The 19,044-nt window shown below is 37.8% G+C and overlaps 1 protein-coding gene and 1 long non-coding RNA gene across 2 annotated transcripts in view; both read left to right on the forward strand.

Annotated features, from left to right (window-relative positions):
* Nucleotides 1-19,044, forward strand: part of LOC103510446 (rho GTPase-activating protein conundrum) — a 42,865-nt gene that overhangs the window by 23,507 nt on the left and 314 nt on the right. The window contains exons 5-12 of the mRNA XM_008475106.3: nucleotides 7,913-8,052; nucleotides 8,721-8,892; nucleotides 9,514-9,736; nucleotides 10,280-10,445; nucleotides 11,970-12,064; nucleotides 12,665-12,914; nucleotides 17,167-17,344; nucleotides 18,084-18,264. Of these exons, the coding sequence (XP_008473328.1) occupies nucleotides 7,913-8,052; nucleotides 8,721-8,892; nucleotides 9,514-9,736; nucleotides 10,280-10,445; nucleotides 11,970-12,064; nucleotides 12,665-12,914; nucleotides 17,167-17,344; nucleotides 18,084-18,264 (1,405 nt within the window). The remainder of the gene's footprint in view (nucleotides 1-7,912; nucleotides 8,053-8,720; nucleotides 8,893-9,513; nucleotides 9,737-10,279; nucleotides 10,446-11,969; nucleotides 12,065-12,664; nucleotides 12,915-17,166; nucleotides 17,345-18,083; nucleotides 18,265-19,044) is intronic.
* Nucleotides 13,509-14,325, forward strand: LOC113467957. Its single transcript, XR_003391859.1, has 2 exons — nucleotides 13,509-13,708; nucleotides 14,271-14,325. It is a non-coding gene; the product is annotated as an uncharacterized LOC113467957 (long non-coding RNA).

Raw genomic sequence — 19,044 nt, forward strand, 5'->3', positions numbered from 1 at the left:
TGGCAGTGAGGGTAAGATAGGAGAGTGAAAGAAAGGGAGAGACAAGAAAAGATCTAGAAAAGGCTAAGAGAAATATCGTGAGCAAAAACTAAGCACAAATCCGAATGTAAAATAAAAGGTGACCAACGAGATAAGATTATTTTAGTCCCCCCTCTTTTATTCTCCCCCTCTCTCTCTCTCTCTCCCTCCCTCTCTCTCTCCCTCCCTCTCTCTTTCACCTCCTCCCTGTCTTTGTCAAACTCTCCAAAGATAAGCAAAAGAGAGAGCTATAGAGAGAGAGAGAGGGAGGCAGAAAAAGAAGAGGAGGGAGAGAGAGGGGGTATAAGAGATACATAATAATATGGAGGTCCCCAAAAGATGATAGAGAGAGATAGAGAAGGAGCCAAAACTAGAGAGAGAGAGAGAGAGGGAGAGAGAGAGAGAGAGGGAGAGAGAGGGAGGCAGAAAAAGAAGGGGAGGGAGAGAGAGGGGGTATAAGAGATACATAATAATATGGAGGTCCCCAAAAGATGATAGAGAGAGATAGAGAAGGAGAAAGGAAGAGCGAAAAGAAAAATAGAGCAAGAGGGAGAGAGAGAGAGAGAGAGAGAGGATATTCAAGGAAACCCAAAACTTTCTCCGGAGTTTCCGAAATTTAAATTTGGGGTCCATCCGCGCTCTCTCTCTCTCTCTCTCTCTCTCTCTCTCTCTCTCTCTCTCTCTCCACACCTTTTTTTTTGTTCGGAGTAACTTCTTAAAAAAACCTCTGTCAACCGCTGCGCTGTTAGGAACTCACAATTCCCTGCTTTTTTTTTCTTTTTTTTTTTTTGTCTCTTACCTAACGCTCAATTCACGGGGCCATATTTCGCTCCCGAGACAAGTTTGACAGCAAGCACACCTGAACACACCTGCTAGGCGAATATTCCCGCTGACGTGATCGTCGAGAATAAAAATTCGAAAGCGCCTTCAGAACACCTGAGTTGCCCTCCTTTTGCTATCGATTCTCAAACCTGCCAAATGTTTCTAAGGGGGTTAAATCCGTTCGACTGCGGGAGTAAAGGGACTTTTCAGTCTCATTCTGGCAGTATAAACAGGGTACATTCTATTCTCTAACTGACGTTAAGTCACCCTATACGGAGAGACAAACTAGGGTGCCGGAAGCCTAATTGAGTGACTGTGGATGCCGGCACTCTAATATTGAACTCTACAACTACATACGTATATCACTTTGGGAATGAAGGAGGGAATGAAATCCAGGAGGAAAGATTTGGTTTTGGCTGTGATGAGCAACCAGTCACAGGCTGGCAGCTGCTTTGTTTGTTTGTGTTAAATTCAAGAAAAGAAGGAGGGAATAAAATTCAGGAAGAGAAGAAGGAGGGAATGAAATTCAGGAGGAGAAGGAGGGAATGAAATCCAGGAAGAGAAGAAGGAGAGAATGAAATTCAGGAAGAGGAGGAAGGAGGGAATGAAATTCAGGAAGAGAAGAAGGAGGGAATGAAATTCAGGAAGAGAATCCCGAAGCTTTGGTTTAGAGTTATTGTGGTATCATTTTAAATCCCTTGATTTGTATAGCGCCAAAGGTAAGCAAATAATAAGTCGATAAACCAATCACTTTAGTCCCGAGCTGTGGCTTTTCTTTTGCGAGTGCAAAACATAAGGTTTAGGCGGTGTTCCCGTTAAACCAGGTACTGAGAATTCCATGTGAGTCAAACATTAACGGAGAAATCTGAGGGTACCTAACCTAACCTAACCCAACCTAACTTAACCCAACCCAACCTAACTTAACCCAACCCAACCTAACTTAACCCAGAGTACCTGAAGTCAAAAAATAGGTATTAGGTTAAAAAGAAAAAGTTGAACAGCTATGGGGTATGTGATTCAGATTTTCAAGACAATAAAATGTGAATATAACATTCCCGAATTCAATCAAAATCGGACTAGTCGTTCGATAGTCCGTGAAACAAACAAACATATTACAAAATCGTCGAGTTCAAACTTTAAACTACTTATTACTCACTTCTTTGGTTGGTTCAAGTATGTACTTACCTCTGGTTCCACAGCCGCTATTTGGTGATACTTCTGCTTGCTACTAATCAGGTAGATGTCGCGAACTTTGGCAGATCTTGTCATGATGATGTTCTTGAAACTACTCAAAGGTCCTATGCCGAGACTTCGTCTGTTTTCGTTCATTTCCGAGTCAACTCGGTACGTGCTTCGTCTGGTACTACTCGTCTCTACTATCTGAAATAGGCAGATTCATTTGATTTTAAGTTTTCATTTGTGGTAAAGTATTGTGTTACGAGATGATATTTGATAAGGATAGAAAAGACGATCTCCCGAGATCTTAAGATTGAAAGTCCTAGAATTCCTTAACTTGAAAAAGTCTAAAGTTGGAAAGACTGTTGGTGCAAAAAGGAATTTTTAGAAGATGCATTTCTCATTTTGGTAGTTTCCTAATTTATCACGTCTTACCTTTCTAAACAAGAAATCCATTATTAGACTAAAATTACCGACAAAATTAACGAATTAAAACAAAAATAGAACAGTAAAACAAGAAAGTTAAGGATAGTTAAAATGCTAAAATCAAAACTTTTCTAAACAACTAAAAACACAAAACATGTGCCCAAACATGTTGGTAAAATTAGAAAACTATCAAAATGATAAAACCACAGTCAAACCGTCCGATTTGAACCAATCCACTGAACTGAAATTACTGAAACTACCCAGCGCAAGGGCCCGAAAATAGTCATGTAGACTTTGCAAATCAACCTGATAAGAACACAAAGCCTGAGCAAGGGTCAACCTAGGGGAACATAAGGTTTAGGCGGTGTTCCCGTTAAACCAGGTACTGAGAATTCCATGTGAGTCAAACATTAACGGAGAAATCTGAGGGTACATTTTGCACATTGAAAAGTTTGTCAATATACCCCAGACCCTGTCAATATTTTGTGTCAATAAGTGGAGAGAGGTATAAAAGTGTTGTGATAATATTGAAAAATACTATTTTGTGTCAACAAATAGTGGTAGTGATAAGGAAGGGCCACAATAAAATGTATGTAATAATATGTACAACCTACTAGTTTTGATAGGAACTCTTTGCCCAGACACCTTAATGAACGGAACCATCGCTTTGTCTTGAAAAAAAAAAAAAAAAAGATAAGATAAGATCCTGATGTTGCATCGAATTTTTATCCTGAAAAGTCAAGTATAGGGTACATCAAAGCCCCTTCCTTAGAGGTATTCCTTACCTTTCAGCATAATTCTAAGCTCGAAAAAGAACATAAAACGAAGGTATACCCACCTACTCGTACCTGGCAACACTTATGCTGTCGTAAAGCATCAATTTGTAATCAAAGTTGATATAAAAAACAAACATCACATCTCATTAAAATGTCATCGGAGGTTTTATACAGGAAATAAAATATGAATAAAAAACATCATTGAACTTGACATTATTTGGATTAAGTAGACTGACAACTACCTACAAATAACTGGTAATAAAAAACCTATATAAAGCTACTTCAAAACAATTGAAATTAAAACAGTTGAAAATATTTTAAATAACTTGATATTTAATCAACGAATGAATCTGAATGACGAATGAACTTTGGTGTCATTTGATTAGTATCTTGCTTTAACCCATTGAGTACGAAGGTAACCTTATTACACCATTGATCTGTTGATCAAAGATACTTTAATCATGTTGATAAATATGTAGATCTACAGAGAAATGAACGAGGAAAAAATCATATCTCAAAACTGGTTAGGATTTTATCTAATTTCGTTTGTTTGCTTCTTTTTGTTTAATATTGTTTCTTTCTTATTTTTATTTATTTAATTTTTATTTTATTTACTTGTTTAACTAAACTAGCGTGGAAATTTAGTGACCTGTTAGAACTTAATTTCTGTCCAGATTGCTAGTTCCATCCATTTTCCTGTCCATCTTCTCTGCATCATTCCTTCTGATATCTTTCCACTTTGAATCTCACTGAATAGATGGCACCCCTTTTAGTTCAGTTAAGTGTGGGGACATAATGGTTAACCTCCTAAGAAAGACTTTTTGTTAACTGTTTCCTGACCTATACTGCGATAACCAGCCGATAAGTCGTGAAAGAAAGATTCTGTTTCAAGTAGTTTATAACATGCCAATATCGAGTTACCTACTTATCTACATTACCCAAGGAACACTTGGTACTCCAAGGGTTGACAGATAGTCAACATGCAAGTTCACTTCTACTACATGAAACTAGTAAAATCTATTTCCATCATACGAAACTATCAAACTGGTATTATTTCCTATAGGGTGTTTTAGAAGTTCGAAATACATAATAGGTATGATAAGAATCTACTCCATATAGTTTCGTAGCAATGAAACAACATCAGACTCTTGTGGTCCATTCCACAGTATGTCTCTCATCAGATGTGCTAGAAAAGACACATTGCTTCCCATTTAGGTACTGGGTCAACACGAGTAAGTATACCAGAAAGCATACCATTGATCTGTTGATCAAAGATACTTTAATCATGTTGATAAACATGTAGATCTACAGAGAAATGAACGAGGTAAAAATCATATCTCAAAACTGGTTAGGATTTTATCTAATTTCGTTTGTTTGCTTCTTTTTGTTTAATATTGTTTCTTTCTTATTTTTATTTATTTAATTTTTATTTTATTTACTTGTTTAACTAAACTAGCGTGGAAATTTAGTGACCTGTTAGAACTTAATTTCTGTCCAGATTGCTAGTTCCATCCATTTTCCTGTCCATCTTCTCTGCATCATTCCTTCTGATATCTTTCCACTTTGAATCTCACTGAATAGATGGCACCCCTTTTATTTCAGTTACCTAAGTGTGTGTACAAAATGGTTAACCTCCTAAGAAAGACTTTTCGTTAACTGTTTCCTGACCTATACTGCGATAACCAGCCGAAAAGTCGTGAAAGAAAGATTCTGTTTCAACTACCTAGTTCATAACATGCCAATACCGAGTTACTTATCTACATTATCCAAGGAACACTTGGTACTCCAAGGGTTAACAGATAGTAAACATGCAAGTTCACTTCTACTACATGAAACTAGTAAAATCTGTTTCCATCATACGAAACTATCAAACTAGTATTTGTTCCTATAGGGTGTTTTAGAAGTTCGAAATACATAATAGGTATGATAAGAATCTACTCCATATAGTTTGGTAGCAATGAAACAACATTAGACTCTTGTGGTCCATTCCGCAGTATGTCTCTCATCAGATGTGCTAGAAAAGACACATTGCTTCCCATTTAGGTACTGGGTCAACACGAGTAAGTATACCAGAAAGCAGAAAGTAACCCGTTGAAATATTTGCAATCGAAATACGAGTGCAATTTTTTGTTGGTTTTAGGAATTTCGATCCGAAACATGGTCCTTTGGGACGGATATGAATGAGCTATCCGAAACAAGTAATAATAGTGATTATGCTGTTAGTAATCATTGTAATCAAGTGCCATATATTTTGTTTAAATATTATTTTTTTATTAATTTGATCTTCCTTCTCGTTCTAATTCCAGAGTTCAAGTTCGAGTTCCAGATCCAGGAGTGCCACTCCAGACTCCCTGGATTATCTGCCCCCCTCCCCTCCGCTGTCTTTATATCAACAACTAAAGAGAGCAGCAATAGACAGACAAGATTGGAATCGACAAGGCCTTGCCTTTAAATCTCGATGAAATGGCCCAATGTATAGATAGAATGGAATAAACCTCGTTTATCCGGCTCGAATGAGACTAATAAGTCCCTTCACCTCAGCAGTCTAAACAAGGTCCCATGTATATTCTGAGTCGTGGAAAACAGATGACTTCAAAAACAATTTCTATGTGCAGGCCAAAGATATTTAAGAAGAGACAAGGAGAGATTGTCTCCAATTCACTCTTTGCTTAGATCTGTGCCTGGATTTTCTTCTTAATCATCATTTCTTCTTTTCGTCCTCCTCCTCCTCCTCCTCCTCCTCTTCTTCTTCTTCTTCTTCTTCTTCTTCTTCGTTTCATTCTTCTCCTTCTGCTTCCTTCATTCTTTCTCCCCTGGTCTTCCTGTGAGTTCTTTATACCTTCCTCTCTTTCCCTTCCTCTTTTTCTCTCCCTATCCTTTTAAGTCCGTCCTTCCTTTATTATTACTAATAATAAAAGGTATAGTGGACGGACTATTGTATTCGCTTCGGTGTCGTCTGTCTGTCGGTCGGTCGGTCGGTCTGTCCCCATAGAAGGAGTTATCCAAACCTGGTCGACCTATATATCAAATTAAAGGTCTTTTTACCAGGATCACGAAAATGGTGGTGCAAATTTTGTCCAGAAAACCATAAAGCCAAAAAACCAAAAAAAACTGGTTTTTGTAAGTACAAAGTAGTTTTAGTTTTTGTTGACCTTTTAGGGGGAGGGGGAGAATACGGAAATGAGTGTTATACTGTTACCTTTTTAGCCCGTCCTTCCTTTATTATTACGATAGTAATAAAAAGGTATAAGAAACGGGCTATTGTATTCGCTTCGGTGTCGTCTGTCTGTCTGTCTGTTCCCATAGAAGGACTTATCCAAACCTGGTTTTTGGGGGATTTTTTTCACATTTTCTCTCACAAATGAGCTCTGATCTCGAAATTTGTCGCGATGACCTATGAACTCAAAGCGAGAAAGTTTTAGATAACACTTTAGTCGATCATTTAAGACCGGTTTTAGCGTTATCTATGTTAAGCTACGCCGAGCAAGGCCAATAAATGGATGGGTGACTTGAACCTTATATTGGGAATAAAGGGAGAACGGGCTCTAGTCTTGATTTTAAATCATTACATGAAAGTAAAATCAAAAAATCAAATCAAGAATAATAATAAACTGAATTTTAAACAATTTAGGTAGGTACATAGGTACTGATTTTCTCTAATCACGATCGAATAACCTACGGGCTAAAAAATTCCCGAGGGACGGGCCCAGCTTGTTTAAAAATCAACCAATCAGATTGTTTAATCCGAGAGTTAAACTTAAACCGAGTTTATATTTACTTTGTGACCCCCGAAACCTGCCTTCTTGTATCTAGTGGAACTAGTAGAACCAGGTGCACACTTGTCACACACCGTGTGTTTGTTGCGTAGGTCTGTGTTCTGATCTGATGAGTAACGAGGCGAAACCTGCCTTCTTGTGGAACTAGTAGAACCAGGTGCACACTTGTCACACACCGTGTGTTTGTTGCGTAGGTCTGTGTTCTGATCTGATGAGTAACGAGGCGTGCTTTGCAGCGTAGGTTCCTCTAATATGACTGAACGTGAATGCTAAATCCAGACACCATATACATTGGAACATCTCAAACATAATCAGACTAGCGTTAACTCTATGGGTATTGTTCAATTGTTCTATTGACTGGTAATATGATTATTCTGATTCATTGTAGTGATGATTATGAGAGTGAGGAAAGTTGGGAAGATGTCTTGAGTGGATTTGTGATTTGTCATTGATGAAATGAGTGTTAATTCCACGCCAACATTTTTTTTTTTTTTTTTTTTTTTTTTTTTTTTTTTCCCGAGAAGATGTAATTTTCACGTTCACGTTTTGAATCCGTGGGACTATAAACGAGGTGGAAACTATAAAAACGTACTCAGAAGCATATAATTGGGGCACTGAACACAAAAAGATTTTCCTTTCCTTCCGTGTCTTTTAGGTAATATTTTCCCCCAATTTCATTTCCGTGTGTTTGTTTTCCCTATTTCTAATCATGTGAATTTCACTCGTATTTTCCTAATCCATTATAATCATATTCTATTTTTCTTATACTTACCTTCGCATCAGTTCGATTGTTTTAATATTTTTAATCCCATATTTATATCATTTCATCTTTCTAATCCTGTGTGTTGTATTTAGATTTTCTAATCCCGTCCATTCTGTTTTTCTAATCCCATGACATATTGTGTTTGATTTTCTCAGAGTGGACACGCCCACCCAGATCAAACGCCTAGAGTCACGTCGCGAAGTGCGGAGACTTCCTTCTGCCCCTGTGCTTCCCCATAGAGATATATTCAGACGGGGAGTACGACATGAGGGCGATATTGTGGCTTCGGAAACAGGTAATAGCACATTGCTTCCTATTGGAGATATACATAGGTAATAGCACATTACTTCCTCATAGTGACATATTCAGACGGGGAGTACGGCATGAGGGCGATATCGTGGCTTCGGAAACAGGTAATACTAAAAGCACAATGTTTCCTCATAGTGACATACGTATTACCAATTTCCCTTGCTAAAGAAATAGCAAAGGTTGAGTGCGAAGGGCATACACTCGTAAAGTGTGTACCCAAAACCAAATGTCAGCCCAAAGCAATCACCCTAGTTAGGGCTGATTCAGAGGCTGACGAAAAACGCGTTTGACACGGGAAAAGGCGAAGAAAAGGAAGAAGTGACATATTACCCATCAACAAAAAGTTAAGTGGTATTCGTTTTCAATATAACCCAATAGTGATTAATGTGTGTTAGCCCGTAATGTTATCCTCCTATAGAGGATTTTATGCGCCCCCAAGCGTTAGAATATGTCTCAGATGAGGAATTGAGGTGGTGGAAGGATTGAGTGCAATGCACTGGAGGTACCAAATATGATGAGAAAAAAGAGGACCCTGGAAGTAAGTATCTCAGAAATATATCGACCTGTCCAATAGGATAGAACGATAATGGTTATGTATGTATGTATTTAATATTTATCCAGCACTCATGAGTCTACTACTCTTTCTGTTCACAGCGGAGGGGGTACGCATGTTGGGCTACCACAGACTGGGCTCAGTTCGATATAGAGGTGGATGGGGCACTAATGGGACAGGAGGAGGAGGAGGAGGTGGGACAGATAGGATGCGGAGTGGGAGTGATCCACTCAATCTGAGCTCGAGTGTGCCCGAGACCAAGGAACAACCTAAGTGAGTAGAATTTTGTATTGATAAATTGGTTGCCATCAAATACTGGGAACTGACTATCAGGCCATTTTCCTCAAAATATCAATAAGTTCAATTCTCCCGCTGTATGCAATCTTATATCAACACCGAACTTTAAAACATAAATATTGTTTTCTAAAAAAAGAAAATACCTACCTTGTGGTGTAGTGGTCAAGACGCTCGTCTGGTAAACAGGAGGGCATGGGTTCGATCCCAGCCGAGGTATGGAATTTAATCCTCATATATTTGAGAAATTGACCACATAATAATGGAGCTCGAAGGGTTAGAGAATGCCTCCAGCGTCAACCTCGCCTTTACCTTCCACTGAAGAGTCTATTATTATCCTTTTCAGTCAAAAGTCCCTTCACTCCCGCAGTCTGAACAAGGTCTTCGGTATTTGGAAACAAAAAAACCGTCTTTACCTTAAAAAGTGTCTTTTTAGTAGGTAATTTTGTCTTGCAATAAGGAACCTCAAGCCACGACAGATAATATTTTGTCGATAGTTAAATGACATTTTTGATTTGCAAACAATCACACTTGTCCTCATTCTTAAGTCCAGAAAATCGTAACATTGTAAGATCATATTTTGTGATTCGTTATCCTCAGCTCCTTATGTGTACCGAGAGCCCCAGTCACTCGTAGTCACGGCAGTTTGTTCGAATTAGACTCTGTGGCACCTAGTCAAGACAGTCTCGGCCTGTCAGGTTCCCATCAAAGTCTTGGCCTGTCAGCCTCGCATCAGAGTTTGGTTCGGACGGGATCGGAATGTCTCGGGTTTGAAGATATGTGGAGTGACCAGGCAGACACCAGTCTTGCGTATCAACCAGAGGTGAGGCCCAGGTTACCCTTTCAACCTTTCATTTGTCCTGAATAAAATCATGAATTATTTGTGGTGAAGCAAAAAGCCTCTTCTCGACTTTTGTGGTTATCATAACATCACTCACTCACTCATTCCGATGGAGTATGAGGGATATGTGAATCTTGTGCCGACCAGACTACTTGCCTCCACTATCACAGAATTAAAAATGCTCCTTTTACTATTAGTCCCCATTATTTATCATCATCTTTAAATACTGATAATGTTTCAAGTGATTGCTACTCACAAGCATCTACTCAGTTGTCCTCACGAGGCAAAACGCACCCTAAAATTCAAGCAGAAAGGCCCCGCAAATATTTATATACTTAAATCGAACTTTTTTAAGCTCGAAGCCCTTATTCTGAAATACAATACCAGCGGGTGGTCTGATTTGCTCTAAGCTTTCATGCGTTAACTTTACACCTAATGGTTACCTTTAACTTCCACTCAGCCTATTTTAAAGAAAATGTCTGACTTCATTTCTCTAATCTTCCTTTTTATTTTGTTTCCTCACAGAGTCTAAGCGAGGAGGTCAATGTAGGAAGGACCTGGGTCGATTCCCTGGGCGAAGAAGATCTTAGTAAACTTCGACCTCTGTTATTCCTGGAGCTAACAGCACTGTTTGATAGTTGTAATCTGAGATTTCATAAGCGAAAACCCCACAAGAGAAAACGAAGAGAAGGTATGCTGGAGACATTTTGTTTGCTAGGGAGATACTACTATGTTCTACGAGGTTTTTATTATTATTATTTTAAGTATTTTGCATGTAATTTACAATTTTTTGTTTTTATGCTCTGTAATCTACATATTTTTGATTGCTTTTTACGCTCAATAATTCACAATTATCTAAATTGGTCAAAAAAGCCTTTTCATGATTACTGTCATATCGAATTTATTTTTTACTAGTGGTTGACCCGTCCTTTGTACGGGACCACCACACACACACAAATACACTCCCCCCCACACACACCACACCCATCATCTTACTGTCGCGGGATTGGTATTAATCAAAGATCTAACTTACTACCTATAATACGCAGCTTAATCCGGAATGTGACATCTAGAAGTAATCTGTCTTGGGAAACACTTGAAAGTTCTTCCAATGTTTTAGTTCCTGCCTCTGTCTGTGTGTGACCGCCTTAAATCTGACCGAAATCTTTTCCTATCAAAGACTTTTAACTGTGTATTTTAAAGACTAGTGGTCGGTTTCAGCAATATATTTCAGCCTTTAGAAGGCCTATTGAGCGAACAGCCTGTTTAGTTCCATTTGATAGGCCTAACAGGCTGTTATTGGCTAAAAAGAAGGTCGGTGAAACCCACCCTTCATAAGGTATTAACTAAATTATTTCTTTTTCCTTCATAGATACGTGAGGAGTAACAAGGGTGATTTGAAGGCTGAAATCAGTATGGCTGCCATAAGCTGTAGACTTACGGAAACTCTCATGATGTGCAATGAAAACCTATGGGTAGTACCGTGTGAACTGGTAGCTCAGTTGAGATTAAGCAACGAACAGAGCCGATACTATAAGGAAAACCATAAACCTGTAAGTTGTTCATAATATTATTAATTTATTTATTTAAATTCAATTAGAAAACTTCTTTTTAGTTCCCCTCTAAATAGTTCAGCCATTGGTGGACATCGAATTAACAAACCTAGCCCAGTGCCCGAGCATGCATTTTACCTACATTGAAAATTGGTGCATTCGATTAATTGATTATATTTCCCGTTATTTTCGTCCCCATTTAAACTCCATTTGGTTTAACTTCAAGTTTTTTTTTTCGTCCCCATTTAACTTCCATTCAGTTTAACCTCCAATTCTTTTCGTCCACATTTAACTAAAAACCTTTTGGATTACCCTCCAATTATTTTCGTCTCCATTTAACCTCCATTTGGTTTAACTTCCAGTTATTTTCGTCCCCATTTAACCTCCGTTTGTTTTAAATTCGAGTTATTTTCGTCTCAATTTAACCTCCATTTGGTTTAACCTCCAATCCTTTTCGTCCCCTTTTTAATCTCCATTCCTTTACGTCCCTATGTAACCCTCATTTCTTTTCGTCTCCCATTTAAGCTCCATTTCTTTTCGTCCCCCATTTAACCTCCATTTCTTTCCGTCCCCATTTAACCTCCATTTGATTTCACTTCCAGATGAAGAAGCTATGGGCCCGAGGCTGTAGGGAGCCTGTAATTTAATTTGTTTGGTTTCAGATGGTTCAATATTTGGTGCTAGTCTCAGCAGTCTGGTGGAGAGGGATAGCACAATAGTAGCTGAACCCAGACCTTTACCTCTAGTCTTTCAGAAGGTAAGAAATCCTTTTCCCTTCTTTCCAACTCACTTGAGAACTAAATATGTACCTATACTAGTTAAAAATCATGCTTGATTTCAGTCTACCTTTGATTTCTGGTGTACCTATTCCACAAACCCACACAGCTTAAGGGTGTTCATTAGAGAGTTTTGTGTAACCAAAATTAGCATCCCGTTGACTGAACTTTTTAAAGTTATTTGACGAAAACTCGGTTCTGCACATCTGCAGAATTCAATTAACCTTATAAAGTTCTACGTACGCTCATTTTGGTTTGCAATAACTCTATTGACTTTGGAGAATGCTCTTTATTGGAAAATTTAGAACAAAAATCTGAGTTGGTAAATGGGGGGCTAAAAGACCAATGAGCGAGATATTTCAACTTTTTTAATCATTGAATGTCGAACCTTTGTTATCTTTTAGCTAAGTGAATCCAAATATGCAAGACCTTATTTAGATTTAGACTGCGGGGGTGAAGGGACTTTTCAATCTCATCCTGGTAGTGTAAATGAGGTATATTCTATTCTATTCTATTTTTTCTCCTTTCTTTTCTCTCTACATATAACTTTACCACTGATATTTCCCCCCTTGTCCCCTCAGTTGTTTGACCAGTTGGAGCGGCGCGGTCTCAAGGAGGAAGGCATCCTACGGGTGGCCGCCCACAAGACCAAAGTAGACCGCCTCTGTGCCGATCTGGAACGTGAATTCTACACGAGACATGAACTGGTGGATCAAATCCTGAGCTCATGTCACGTGCATGACCTCACGGCGATTCTGAAACGATTGCTACGTGACCTACCGGAGCCTCTGCTGTCGGCCGAACTCACGCACCTCTTCTATGAGACACACTGTAAGTGAATAAGTTACGAGGCATCAGTTGAGATAACCCATGTTTTATTATGTGACTTTTTTTTTGAGTCATACGAAATTTCTCATTGGACTAGTTTGGACTGGCAGCGAGTGTGGTGGTGTTATTAAGGTAAAACACCTACTCACCGTCTTCGTACCAAAAATCGGCATTTTTTTATTTAAGCGCCAAAAATAAGGAAACGTGCCATTTTTCAGTCTGTTTTTCATTCCGACGTGGTTGCGATGCGAACCCGACGCGTGTTTTTCATTCCACTTCCCCTACTTTAGCGTCAACGCTGCGTCTTAGATCCCTGATGCGAGTCTCGATAACCAAGGAAATTCCTAAACTTTTTAATCGAACAAAGAGGGTTCTAATCTTCTAATTATAAAGTCCCACGTTTTAGCTTGAAGATTTTTCTTTTAATTTGTCTTTCTTCTTGGTTGTTTCGCGACATAAACTATTGATTAGTTGATTAGCTTTTGACGATTTTTCGGCAAATATATTCAACACCGCCAAGGGAATCGGCTCATTAGATTTTCCCCCCAAGTGAGGTCTACAGTTCATTGAACTCGTTCTACTCTCTGTTTCCAGGATTGTAGAGGAGGCCAATCTACGAGACAGTGAACTTCGCTCCCAACGTAAACTAGGAGGGGGAGGGGGCAGGAGGGATATGAAGGTTAGGGGTGCACTCACTGATTTGGCGCCTAATGGTAATCTAAGCTGTCTCCTAACCACTGCTGATCCTGACCTGGCTCTGCAGACACATTTCCTGTATGAAATGGGCGGTAATATTGGTAAGTTGAAACACTGCATTTTTCACGAAAATTTTTACACTTTGGCTGCAGAAATTTGGCACTTTTATACTGCGTGGGGAGTAAAAAGTGTAAAAAAATCGCGACGTCGATGAATTAAGCCCCATACAAAGTAGATTTATAGTCAATAGACATCCATGAAACTCTGTTTCTTGTTGAAAATAGGCTTCAAACTCTTGACGTTCGCGTGCCTCCCGGCATGTTAATAGACATCGATCATTTTACACTTTGGGTGCAGAAATTCTTTGTATTTTTTGGCACTTTTATACTGCGTGGTGAGTAAAAAGTGTAAAAAAATCGCTACATCGATTAATTAACCCCCATAAAAAGTAGATTTATAGTCAATAGACGACATCCATGAAACTCTGTTTCTTGTTGAAAATAGGCTTCAAACTCTTGACGTTCGCGTGCCTCCCGGCATGTTAATAGACATCGATCGAGTTTTTTTTTCACACCGGAGTTTTTTTAGGTCAAATATCCTTCGCGTCTTCTTATTAAAGAAAAAAAATAAATAATAATAACATTTTCACTCTTTATTTTTCAGGTCAAAGACGGATCGAACCCTCGGCCATGATGTTAGCAGTCTATCAGGATAACCCGAATGCTTCCTGGGAAGTCAAGTGCGATCATCGTAATGGTATCAAACAATATCAGAACGATAGGTAACCATGAGAGGTATTTTTTTTTTTTTTTTTACAAAATTTTACGGGACAACGTCCCATTTATTACAATAAAAAAACTTAATGCTAACAATACAAAAAATAAGCAATGAAAAATAAAATCAATCGTAATACCGAAAGATGATCATCTACCCTTATATCGAGAGGTGATACTAAAAGATGACCCGTCAGATTCATAATACTGAACCTGCCTCGGTGGTGTAGAGGTCAAGACGCTCGCCTGGTAATTAGGAGGGCGTGGGTTCAATCCTGACCGAGGTATGGAACTTTACCCTCAAAACTGTTTGAGAACGTGGCCATGATAATAGTTGTAACCTACTGCTGGAGTAAAGGGATTTTTCAGTCCTATGCGAGCAGTAGAGCCTCTTATTTTGCATTCCAATATTTGCTTTTATTTCCGTGGTTCTTCTTTTCATTAACATTTCGTTACTTTCTCCTCTATCTTTCATTCTTTTGTTATTCTGCTGGTAGTGTGATTGATTGGGTTTACTCGTATGTACTTCAGTACTTTGTTTTTTTCGTTCAGTAAGTACTTTGTTTAGATCGAGATATGGATTAGAAAGTAGAACCCAGTTTTTCAATCCTTCAGTGTTCTGAAGTGATTTGTCAAATCAAATTCGAACTCCTCAACTTGTTAATTTTGGTTCCATTCTAATATTTTCAACTTTTTTCAGTATTATTTCCTAGTATTTTCCTTTTATGGTGCTAGTTACTTAATTTTTTATGTTAGAGTTAGTGGTTAGTATTAGAGAGCTGGTATTAATGAACATAACATGAAATCTCCTCGTCTCACGTACATATTTCGAGATTTTGAAAGGTAATTTCAAAGCTATGTTCTTTCGTGTATTGGTCCAGATGTTTTTATGTGTTAGTTGTTGTTTCCTGTGATAAAGTGAGAAATATCTGTAACTATCTGTTGTAATTCGACCAATATTATATTCAATTGAACAAAAATAATTTTATCTATTTTTTATTACCTTAGTTTTGTATGTTGTGCTGTACTTTTCCTTTGTATAAATAATAGGTATTTATATATTTTTTGCAATATTAATCTTTACTTTTAACATTTAAATATTAAAGGTATTTTATCTTTCTGCTGTGTACCTAAAAAGTTATATTTTGATTTGAATGAAATCAAAAGTGCAATCATTACCCGCGATGTACAATAATTTTTAACTTTACAAGTAGACAAGGGGTCCCAAGACAAATTTGCATGATACAAATTTCTTGACCCCGCCGGGAATCGAACCCGGGTCTCCCGCTTGCAAGGCGATTATTATTTTATCCTTTATCTACTTAATTTTACGTAATTAATGATTATCTAGATCATGATTAGTTTCTGCTGATTACGCCCTACTTGGTTTCTTTTTTGGCATTCGTTTGCTTGATCAAAGAGAGATTTACGTTGTACGCTAACTACAAATTTCGATTTTATTTTTCAAATTGAATTTATTAGAATCAAATTATTCAAACTAAACCATGGCGTCTACTTAATATTTTTTCATGTTTAAAATTGGTTAGTCTCTAGAGTGAAGTTTTTACCTTCCCTTTTCTTTTCAGGAAGTTTTATAACGAAGGTATTTTCGTCCGAAATTAATTGGAAATACAAATGTGCTCAAAGAGACGATTATATTTTTTTTTTTTACGTAGCGTAGTAGAGATTTATGTTTATTTATTATAAATAAAATTTAAAATGAAGAAAAGTAAAAATTTAATAATTTGTATTATGAATTTATCTTTGTGAATTTGTCACTTTACCTATTGTATATTTTTCCTTTTTCAAACCCACTGCAGAAGAACAAAAGTAAACTGTCAAGATTTTATAATAAATAATTTACCTACCTACCTGTATTCTACTTTACCAACCATTGCTTTTTAATTTATTTTTTCCCTTCTGGTATGTGTATGTCATTCTGTCTATTAATCCTGGAACACGTGCTATTTCTTGTCTTACATAAGATGAGAAAAATCGTAGCATGTGTACTTGTGTACCTACCTACCAGAGGTACCAGGGTTTAGTTAGGTAAGGTATCTGGAAAGTTAGGTAAGGCAATAAATCTGGAAAATTAAATAATGTTGATCTCATTTTGATGAAATGTGGGAAAAATATTGAGAACCACTGCTCATTCACGGCGCAAAGTGTGGACGAGGTCACGAGGCGTCTTCAAATGTGAAGTTACCTAACTTCACACCCATACTTTTATCAAAGAAAAGATAACTTCTCCTATGATAAACAATGAAAAAATTTGACTTGCCATTGTATTAGCATAGCTTGACCGTTTTCTTATCAGAATCAGATCAGATTATCACTAATCAGTTGTGATTGAGTCAGTTTATCAGTTCAGGTTTGAGTGATTAGAAATTAAGGTTGTTTCTAACCCGTGACTAGAATGGTCAAGGTCTCGTCAGGTGGACAGGTGTTTGGACATTGCAAAAGTGTCCTAGACATTCAATAAGCAGTCTGCACTGTGCATATTCAAATAAAGCTGGAAAATTGTAGAAATAATAACCGTAGAATGCATTATTTAAATAACTAACAGATCGTTATCATCTACCTTAATTGTTAGGTACTCGTAAGGCTGAGGATTACCAGAATTTTGCCATCATTTTTTATTGATCCAGACAAAATGTACCGCGGGCCGATTTAGATAAAACCTTCTTAAATCAAAACCTAGCATGTTTTCTTTCTAAGAAAGACCTAACTTCTTAGTTACCCTTTTACCAAACCACTTTTCTAATAAGAGCTTAAATATTTCACAGTGTTGCCAGATTGTACTCGAGCCCTCAACCTCCTCGTACTATTACTACCGGCAGAGAATAGAGCGCTTCTCATTGCGCTACTCAGTTTTCTAGCGCGCCTAGTGGCACAACAGGGAACTAACAAGATGTCTGCTCACAATGTGGCCATGATCATAGCACCCTCTCTGTTTCCTCCGAGGTAATGATAGTGGTAGACTGTAGGTACATCCACTTTATGCTACTAAAGCTAGTCGGAAATAACTAAATTATGTTAGGCCGGCCGAAGTCCAATTCTAAGACCAAGTCTTACTGTCCCACTTTATGCTACTAAAGCTAGTCGGAAATAACTAAATTATGTTAGGCCGGCCGAAGTCCAATTCTAAGACCAAGTCTTACTGTCGGGTACATCCACTTTATGCTACTAAGGCTAGTCGGAAAATGTTAATGTTTCATATCAGGCCGGCCGAAGTCCAATTCTAAGACCAAGTCTTACTGTCGCGGGATTGGTATTAATCAAAGATCTAACTTACTACCAATAATACGCAGCTTAATCCGCAATGTGACATCTAGAAGTAATCTGTCTTGGTAAACACTTAAAAGTTCTTCCAATATTTTAGTTCCTGCCTCTGTCTGTGTGTGACCGCCTTAAATCTGACCGAAATCTTTTCCTATCAAAGACTTTTAACTGTGTATTTTAAAGACTAGTGGTCGGTTTCAGCAATATATTTCAGCCTTTAGAAGGCCTATTGAGCGAACAGCCTGTTCAAAGACTAGTGGTCGGTTTCAGCAATATTTTTCAGCCCCTAGAAGGCCTATTAAGCGAACAGCCTGTTTAGTTCCATTTGATAGGCCTAACAGGCTGTTATTGGCTAAAAAGAAGGTCGGTGAAACCCACCCTTCATAAGGTATTAACTAAATTATTTCTTTTTCCTTCATAGATACGTGAGGAGTAACAAGGGTGATTTGAAGGCTGAAATCAGTATGGCTGCCATAAGCTGTAGACTTACGGAAACTCTCATGATGTGCAATGAAAACCTATGGGTAGTACCGTGTGAACTGGTAGCTCAGTTGAGATTAAGCAACGAACAGAGCCGATACTATAAGGAAAACCATAAACCTGTAAGTTGTTCATAATATTATTAATTTATTTATTTAAATTCAATTAGAAAACTTCTTTTTAGTTCCCCTCTAAATAGTTCAGCCATTGGTGGACATCGAATTAACAAACCTAGCCCAGTGCCCGAGCATGCATTTTACCTACATTGAAAATTGGTGCATTCGATTAATTGATTATATTTCCCGTTATTTTCGTCCCCATTTAAACTCCATTTGGTTTAACTTCAAGTTTTTTTTTTCGTCCCCATTTAACTTCCATTCAGTTTAACCTCCAATTCTTTTCGTCCACATTTAACTAAAAACCTTTTGGATTACCCTCCAATTATTTTCGTCTCCATTTAACCTCCATTTGGTTTAACTTCCAGTTATTTTCGTCCCCATTTAACCTCCGTTTGTTTTAAATTCGAGTTATTTTCGTCTCAATTTAACCTCCATTTGGTTTAACCTCCAATCCTTTTCGTCCCCTTTTTAATCTCCATTCCTTTACGTCCCTATGTAACCCTCATTTCTTTTCGTCTCCCATTTAAGCTCCATTTCTTTTCGTCCCCCATTTAACCTCCATTTCTTTCCGTCCCCATTTAACCTCCATTTTTAACCTCCAATTTTTTTCGTCCACATTTAACTAAACACCATTTGGTTTACCCTCCAATTATTTTCGTCTCCATTTAACCTCCATTTTGGTTTAACTTCCAGTTATTTTCGTCTCAATTTAACCTCCATTTGGTTTAACCTCCAATCCTTTTCGTCCCCATTTAACATCCAGCTCTTTTCGTCCCCTTTTTA

This window comes from Diaphorina citri, unplaced genomic scaffold, assembly GCF_000475195.1.
Source record: "Diaphorina citri unplaced genomic scaffold, Diaci psyllid genome assembly version 1.1 scaffold600, whole genome shotgun sequence".
NCBI lineage: Eukaryota > Metazoa > Arthropoda > Insecta > Hemiptera > Psyllidae > Diaphorina > Diaphorina citri.